We start from the raw sequence: 8,788 nt of genomic DNA, 5'->3' as shown, positions 1-8,788 counted from the left end.
TAATCTTCACAAAATCAATTTCACAACATATGATCAGTTTTCAGAGTTTTCTGCTCGTTTCACAAAATTTTGGGAAATTGTGTTGGAAATCTTGGAAGAGTGACAGCAAGCATCATGTTCTTCTAGACCAGTGGTTCTCAAGCTTTTTAGCTCCTGATCTTAAAACCAACCAAAGCCTCCTCTCGACACCCTATAACAGGCTGCATGTGCAGAGTGGCTGTTCAGGTTGATTTGTTTGCTTAATTATCAGAAGAGGTGATGTTTTAGAGCTACTCAGTATATCACAAGAAAATACAAAAACAGTAACACATAAAAAAAAATAATCATAATATTTTTGCTATTTTTTGTTTCACTTATGTCTTAATCATCTTGCGACATACCCCCCCCCCCCCCCCCCCCCCAAATGTATCTCTCGATCTATAATGACCCTCTAGGGCCCCCAGCCTCCAGTTCGAGAACCACTGCTCTAGACCAAGCAAAGGAGTCAATTTTATCAGAGTGCGGTGTTTAAATGATGCTGCAAAAGATTGTTTCGCTGAATTCCGCAAATTTGGTATTTTCTTTGTTTTGTCAAACCGGGAGAGAAATAGTGCTACCATCTTTTTCTTTTCCAGCAGCAAATACAAACCCTAACCCTAATCCGAATTCACTTGCAAATTCCACAGATATTTCACATAGTTTGAAGTGAAGATTAATTGACACCAACTGTGATTTCAGGGCTTGTTCTTCGTAATTCCTTTCAATACATTTATATATTTACTACTGTTGTTGTTAGTGGTTGTGTTACAATAGTACTCTCAATCAACAGATTATCTCAGGAGCAACCTTTGGTTCAATACCTTTCAGGTGAGTGCTGTTGTTTGAACGGTTGATCCAAACATGATATGAAAAAAAAATCTCAAGATACAATAAGGCCACATAGTTCCCTTACCAAGACAAGGTAACGAGTCTTTTGGGTGTTTCTCTTGGCCATTTCTTTGATCCAGAATTCAATCCCATTGTCGCATTTGAGTCCCAAACCATCCAAGTATAAGGATCCTTCATTGTCATCTGCAATACCAGAGTGCACTCAAACATCTGGAGGACTTCAGAGGAACCTTTGGGGGTTCTTTGGATTGCAATCATCGAGGCACTGACAAAAATTCATTTAGGATTTCTCAAATAGGCACAATCTCCTCTCGGTGTACTGGAATATACCTATTAACCTAGTAACGGCCCATTGACCTCCTTACTAATGGTGATCTAGGTACCTTGGTATCTAGGTATCTAGGTTTATTCTTCTGTTGAGCTCACTCCAAGAAAACGCATTTGCTAAACACCTAAAATGTAAAAACAAAGTGGACCCCAGAGGACTCCTTGAGGAACCCCTTCAAAGAGGTCTGAAGAGATATTTTTGCTAATTGGGAACCTTGATATGCCTGTTGGCTCCCTTTGGATTTTAGAAAACCACCTGATTGACTTTAATGAAGGTTTTAGAGCATACTCACATTGGAATTGAGGAGTTTCATTCCAAAACACAAAGCATGTCCACATTTAGAAAGCAACTGAATTTAACCGCTCAGTAGTATGATTTCATCTTCTTCTTCAGATGTTCAACAGGGAAAGGTTCTTCAACATAGGTAATAATAATGGTTTTACTTTATTCCTATGTTGAAACAGCAATTGTTTCATAATAAATGTACTAAATCTCATTTGAGAATGAATCTCTCCACTTTGACTTGGCAGACTGTTGAAGTGTATTAGCAAATAAGAGACAAAGTGCAATGAATTCAGTGGCATTCATTTGTTCTCTGGACAACCCCATTCAAAGTTGTTCAATCAATCAGTTAATCCAGTTGGGGAAACCAGTCAGTCAGTTATATCAGCAGGTGGAAACCAGTGAATGTGTCATTCACAACAATACCACTTCAAAGGTTAACGAGTGATTAGTGGTTTAGTTCAGGTGTTAAAACTAGTTGTCAAAACTCGATGGTCAGAAGTCCTCCACTTCAATCGTTAACTGGTAATGAAAGTATTCTGCTAACCAGGTGGTTAAAACAGGCAGTAAAACCAGTCAGTCAGCAGATGGCCAACTAAGGTTAATCAACCAGCCAGTAAAAACAGTTGGTAAAAAGCCATCAGTCAGAAAGCTCCAACCTCAGTTCCCCATGGTCTGTAGGGTTTAGTGCTGCTGCTTTGAGGAGTATGGGAGGAAGAGGTGGAGGATGAGGAGGAAGAAGAAGAGATTGGAGGACTGGCAGCAGAGGAGGTGAAGGAGGAAGGAGGGAGAATGGGGAAACCTCCAGGGAGGGCGATGGGAAATGACTGCATCGATGCCGAGAGGGAGAGGAGGGAGGCGGAGAGAGGAGTTGGGGTACAGGGCATCACAAGAGAAGAGGAAGAGGAGGAGGAGGAGGAGGAAGGAGAGGAGGAGGAGGCGGAGTCTGTGTGGGAGGAAAAGGAGGCAGCCATGCTGCGCTGTGACAGCTCCACCAGCCTCTGGGGGGCTCCACTTCCGCCGTCGGGGGAAGAAACAGGAAGCCCGCTCAGTCCGAACGCCGCAGCAGCAGCCGGTAGAGGGCGAAACGTTGCCGCCGTGGCGACTGCAGCAGCCCAGTGGTGGGGATGGAAGGGGTGGGGTGGGAGTTGGTGATGATGGTGATGGGGCTGATGGGAGGCAGCGGTCAGGGCGGCAGCGTCTCGTTGTGAGGCACAGGAGGTAAGGTGGGACAGGAGGCGCGTGCGGAGCGGGTCGCTGGAGTCCAGGCCTTCCACGGCGCTCAGGTAACGAGAAACCTCCGTCACACACTCCCTGAAACCCAGAGACAGGAAGTCCAGGGCCAGCGCATGGGCATCGAAATAACCTGAAGACAGACAGACAGACAGACAGAGAGAGACACATGACATTACACATTATTCTAAAATACAACTTGGATATTTACTTTGTGAGGGTTTTTTTGGCTGTTGGTCTGATTAAGAGAGCATTTCTAAGAGATCACTTTAGCTTATTGTGAGTTGGGATGATCATTTACTGCATTTTTTGGTAAATTATAGACTAAGTGAATAATCAATTCATCAAGAAATGATACATTATTCAGTAATAAAAGTAACTGTGACCAGCAGTCCTGCTTTGGTCACATAATTCTTTCATGGTGAATGAATGTAATCTTGTTATTACTGGACACATTTTTCAGTATTTGTCCTTATTTTGCCAAATGTTTAGGAATGGTGACTTAGTAAAAGGGCGTGCAAACAACAAGTTATTTAAAATACATGAAATTTAAAAATACATGAAAATAATGTCAGCCAAGAGAAACTCAAAGATGACTAAACTAAATTGTCCCTAGGTGGTTGTAACCCCACATTAGACCCCCTCCCCTTTCTCCTCTCTCTCTCTCTCTCTCTCTCTCTCTCTCTCACACACACACACACACACACACACACACATAGTTTAGCTGTATGACCCTGAGAGAGCTGGCTATCTGCGGAGCTGATTGTATGTTTGCTCTATCCCCTCCGCTCTGCAGCCCTCTTCACACACCGTCGGTGGTAAACCCAAACAAACGCTGCAGAGAGCTGGTCTGTGTGTGAACACACACACACACACACACAGACACACACACACACACAGCCCCCCCACTGGCTTTATGAAAGCAAACAGCATGGCTCAGGGTCAAGTGGTGCTTTTATCCCTACAGTGCTTTCCCATGGACTCAACCCCCTCCCTCTGTTAGAGATGACTACTACCCCCCCTCTATGCACACACACACACACACACACACACACACACACACACACACACACACACACACACACTGACACTTTACTGACACTGACTGACTTACTGACTAGCTGGTTAAAGCCTTGCTGATTGGCTGGCCAGCTCACAATCACATAATCACTTTTGGGTTCAACTGTGTCAACTGAGTTTGCACTGACCAAAATCTCACTGAAATGAGTTCTTGAAGGAATTCAACACAGGAAGTCATGGCTAATTCAAGGAGTTTCACATTTGTCACAGAGTGGGAACCCTGGTCCAGGATTAGACAGAAGTGCTTCCGTTGAATTGAAGCTACATAAAGATCTTCAGCAACAAAGTGTGCACACCCCATCTACTGCCATGTTAACAAAAACCAGGAGAAGTCCTTGGTTGGGGAGAAAACACCATTTACAAGCTGGATGTTTTATAAAAACAGAGTGATGTCGATGCCTGTGATGATTTTCTGTGCTTTACCTTTCCCTCCAGTGGCCTGCAGCATCTTCAGATGGTCCACCGTCATCTGGAGAATCTCTGCCTTCTCCAGTTTGGCTGAACCCTGAAAAAGCAGGTAGACATTTAGACCAGGGTGCCAGTCAGACAGGAAATAATATAACAGATACAAAACATTATAACAGTCAGATATGAATAGTAGTGTTATGTAGTCACTAGGTTTTCAGTCCCACCAAATACTACAGCAGCTGCTTTCTCAGCTACCATACCTTCAAGCAGAGAGATGGAAATTCATACAAGAGCTGGTTTAGGGTTTGATTTGAATAAAGACCTGAGCACACCCTTCATATTCCATCATGGAGACTATGAACTTCAAGGATCAGCTTCAAAATACCACAGAAATAATTTGAAAAAAGGAATCTGTCATGTTTGAATGCTGTGATCCCACTGCACTGGCTAGGAGTAACAAAATCTACACAACAACTTTTATGCAATTAGACGTGGGGTGAAAATGAAACTTTTATTGTTGTTAAGTCACCAAACCTAAATGGAACAGTCCAAATGACGATGCAAACAGAATTCATGATTTTATGCAGGTGGTTCTCTGACAGAACCACAGCTAAGTTGCACAGAACTGAAGTTGCATTTCAACTGCACCACGTAAACCTGGTCAATAAATAAATAAATAAAAAGGCTTAGAGAAACCTTTGGAATCCCAATAAATTGGAACTATAGGGGAACCACAGACGGTTCCTTGAGGGACTCCACCCCTGTGGTACTTCTACAGACCTCTAACATATTCTGGGTTCTTGAAGGAACCTTTGGGGCAATGTGCTTCTCAAGAGAAACCAAAGACAGAATGCAACTTGAAGCCCCAATCCACAATTTGTACACCGCTGTGGTCACAAAATGGTTGAGTCAACAAAGTCCACATTCAGTACAGAATAAATGTCGTTGAGTCAAAACGTATGGTTTGTATGGGTACCTGCATGAATATGCCTGTATAAATGTGGACCGCGTAGACTCATCCATTCCTGCCCATTCCTGACAAACTGCTTCGACTTCGACTGCGGCTTCAAGTCCAAACCAAGCCACTGATTCCAGCCATCACATGGTTCTCCTGCTGCCCTTTGTGTTTACACTATTTTAATATACATGCAGTCGTCTAGTGTGTATAAGCAGCACACACCACAAGTTAGGAGACAGCCTTATTGTTTCTAGAGCAGAACCCAAAGTCGCTTATTTGCTCCATTTAGATCTTTAGAGCTTTGAGAATGTTATGGTATTTTCTATTATTTTGTGCTTAATCCTGCAGAGAGGCACAGATCTTCACCTGCTTCTCGAAGGCTGTTGGGACGAGTCTCCTCAACTCTGACAGGCTGTTGTTGATCCTGTCTCTGCGTCTCTTCTCGATTATCTGACAAATAAGAAAAGATTTTAAAAAACTTAACCTATCTCCGAGCGTATCTATTAGAAAGCCTGTAAATCTTACACATAAACTTTACAAATACTGGCACTGCTACAAGTAATAATAAATTTACCCCTCTTCGTTTCTTCCTTGCCATAACTTGAGTGGTTGTGGTTGGTGATCCACATCTTATAAAGGATCCCTTCATGTGCCTGGGAGTGGGAAAACAAATTACAGTGAGCTCATGACACAGGGAAGACGTCTGAAACATCATCTTTTTCAAAATGATATATATTAACATGGGTTATAGATAAATTACATTGCCTTAAAGCATCTAATAGTCATAGTGTGTCACGGAAATGAAGAACGGCTTTAGAAAACTGCCAGAGAAATAACAAGACTGGGCACAAGAGGGATAAAACCTGCAGGGAGAGGTAGAAAGACTGTATTTTCAATCAAATATAGTAATTTATTTAGTTATTAATTTGTTTATTTAGCAGGGACATTTGTGCATCAGCAAGTGTAACTGCACTGGAGTGACTAGCTTTGATCTGTTGCAGGTGAAAATGTAAACATAATATCATAACATTAACCATAACCTTACAACACAACACAACACAACACATTACACAAATTAGAGCAATGGATGAATGGCCTGTGCTGGCACCATAACAGGCCTATGGAATTTGTGCCCTTAAAGCACAAGAGAGTCACTTGTCCACTAAAAATATGCATTCAGCTGCAGAAAATGTATGGCGACATAAGTGTATGAACTCATGGTGCTTTGAGATCCTTTGGAGAGGAAGCATCTCCAAAACAATTTAATGCTGTTAAAAAAAAAACCTTAGGTTAAAGGCACTCTGGTAATCATGGGAAACGGGTGATACGTAGATGCAGCCAGAAAAAAAAAGTCATTTTCAGCACAAAATAACTCCTGTAATGCACTGGACTTCACAGACTGATATGTTGACAGTGAGGGTTGGTTTTCTGTTAAATATATCGACTCTGTGGCAGTCATGTTAGTTTAATTTGTTCTGTCTGTTGCTGATTTGATTACTTTGTCTGTCCATTTCCCATACATGGCCTCTCTTTGCCAATCGCCAGTTGACTCGGAGATCAGTTACCATCAGACTTGGCCCAAAAAGCAACTAGAAATAATTAATTTTATCGTAGTTTGAGCACCAGGTGGGTGCGGTTAGCCAAACTGGGCCCATTAAGACTTGTCAGTCCCAGAAAACTACATTAAAATGACTTTAAAATGATTTCTTGTGATTCTCTAAGCTATCTGGTCTCCATACTGTCTTGTGGCAAACTCCACCCATCTGGTACCCACAGAAGTAACATAAAAACTCAAAAAGCTCTTAAGGAGTCATGTTGCAAAGTTAGATTCCCACCATTTCATTACCATACTCTGAGATAACCACTCTTCAGTCTCAAAATATCTGACTGCATGAAACTAATTCTGGGGCCTTTTTTTTTTTTTTTTTTTTTAAAGATATCAGAGAAGCTGAAACAACATTTGATAAAAAAAAAAATGTACACTTTATAGATTGGATCCTCCAGCTCTCACATATATTGAATGATAATCTTCAAGAAAATGTATTTTAAATGTGTAAATATACTATTAAAAAATAAGGTAGGGTATATAAGGGAGGGAGTCCTGTGAATTAAAAAAATAAATAAATAAATAAATAAATAAAAATAAAAATGCATTTCAACTGGGGCTGAAAATGCCTGACAGCATTAACATTACACCAAATAATGGTGGGCTACTTTTTAATGGCCAGTTTAAGTAACTTTGACCTCTGGGTTCATAATTGGAACAATTTTGCAACACTGACGACTAGGCCTCAGGTAGAGGCATTTGCATTTTTAAGTTCATCCTCAGAAAAGAGCCACTCACCCGGGATAGATGTTCTCACTGCCCACATCAATAGTTTCCTCCACGTCGCTCTCCGCCGAGCTGCTCTCCTCGCACGGCCGCTTCATGGTGTGCAGAAGGCGGGGACGGCTGTCTGTCTGTCCCCGGGAGGAGGCGCGGAGATGTGGAAGTCTCAAAAAAAAAAAAAAAAAGGAACAAGTGGAACTACTTTGCAAGACTTAGTTCCTTGCAACTATAGTACTCCTGTATTAGATTTTGCATGAAACTAAGAGTGTAAATATGTTAAAGTCGCTGTTCTTGTAGGATTATCATAGGAATATTACAGGTGATACCACGGGAGTCACAAGCAGCCACCATGAAGTACGACAAAGTCACTGTACCTCACTATGCCACTGACGCACGATTGGCCCCTGCAGGAATATCACAAGAATATTGGAGGAAAATTCATAAAGAAGCCTATGATAAATTCCCTATAAATGTGAAACTGTGAAAAATAAACACTATAAATACAGGAATAACAGAATGTTTTTTCAGTTTGCAGCCTGTTTGATAGTCCAGTGGCTGCCGGGGATTTCTCAGGATATATTCCTTCCAGAGCGATGGAAAAAAAAAAAAAAAAAAGATGAGGAATAATTACAAACTTCCCCTCTTGCAGATTTTTTGCGTGAAAGCTCCGAAAAAGATAGTTTGGGGGAAAATTAATAAAATACTTTAAATATAAGCAGGAGGTTGTTGCAACATGCTGCCAAAGTTCCTGTCTCACTGTTTGGAGTTCGGGATTTCAGTAAAAGTCCGCAGGAAAGTGAAAAAATGTGATTTCTCCGCGGCTGGTCGTTGGATTTACAGCGGTATATGTCCGGTAAGTAGTCCGGGTCAGGTGGCCTGTGTGTCGGCAGCAGACTGGACTGGTGACCGGTGTGTTCTCCCGTCTGCGGAGCTTTCCCACGGAGCCTGGGAGCCACACACACACACACACACACACACACACACACACACACACACACACACACACACACACACACACACACACACACACACACACACACACACACGTTTCGAGATGGAAGATTTCTAGTCTCTGCGGGGCAGGACCAGCCTCCAGATAATACCGTCTGTCTGCTGTGGACGGTGTGTGTGTGTGTGTGTGTGTGTGTGTGTGTGTGTGTGTGGGACAGACAAGTGCATGGGAATGAGGCCACCTCTGCCAGTCAAAAAATAGTCATTATATAAGCCGACAAGTTTTAAACTGGCCACGAACTGGACTGGTACAGTAAACTACGAGCAGGCTCTATTCTATTCTATTCTATTC

The 8,788-nt window shown here is 42.2% G+C and overlaps 1 protein-coding gene across 1 annotated transcript; it reads right to left on the bottom strand.

Annotated features, from left to right (window-relative positions):
- Positions 1 to 464: 464 nt before the first annotated feature.
- hey2 (hes-related family bHLH transcription factor with YRPW motif 2) lies at positions 465 to 7,641 on the bottom strand. Its single transcript, XM_030046519.1, has 5 exons — positions 7,501 to 7,641; positions 5,731 to 5,809; positions 5,523 to 5,606; positions 4,214 to 4,295; positions 465 to 2,843 (listed from the first exon to the last, which is right to left on the bottom strand). The coding sequence occupies exons 1-5, from the start codon at positions 7,584 to 7,586 to the stop codon at positions 2,122 to 2,124; spliced, it is 1,053 nt and encodes a 350-aa protein (XP_029902379.1). The 5' UTR covers positions 7,587 to 7,641; the 3' UTR covers positions 465 to 2,121.
- Between the last annotated feature and the right edge of the window lie 1,147 nt (positions 7,642 to 8,788).

Source organism: Myripristis murdjan, chromosome 24, assembly GCF_902150065.1.
Source record: "Myripristis murdjan chromosome 24, fMyrMur1.1, whole genome shotgun sequence".
Taxonomy (NCBI): domain Eukaryota; kingdom Metazoa; phylum Chordata; class Actinopteri; order Holocentriformes; family Holocentridae; genus Myripristis; species Myripristis murdjan.
The sequence above is the reverse complement of the archived record's forward strand: the minus strand, read 5'-3'. Positions and strand labels throughout refer to the sequence as shown.

What these genes read in the sequence shown, in the direction of transcription:
- hey2 (XM_030046519.1), bottom strand. Translation starts at nt 7,586, where the DNA reads ATGAAGCGGCCGTGCGAGGAGAGCAGCTCGGCGGAGAGCGACGTGGAG. An exon ending in AGTGAGAACATCTATCCCGG is followed by an intron (nt 5,810 to 7,500) that starts GTGAGTGGCTCT and finishes TCCCACTCCCAG; the next exon opens with GCACATGAAGGGATCCTTTA. An exon ending in GCAGGCCACTGGAGGGAAAG is followed by an intron (nt 2,844 to 4,213) that starts GTAAAGCACAGA and finishes GTCTGTCTTCAG; the next exon opens with GTTATTTCGATGCCCATGCG.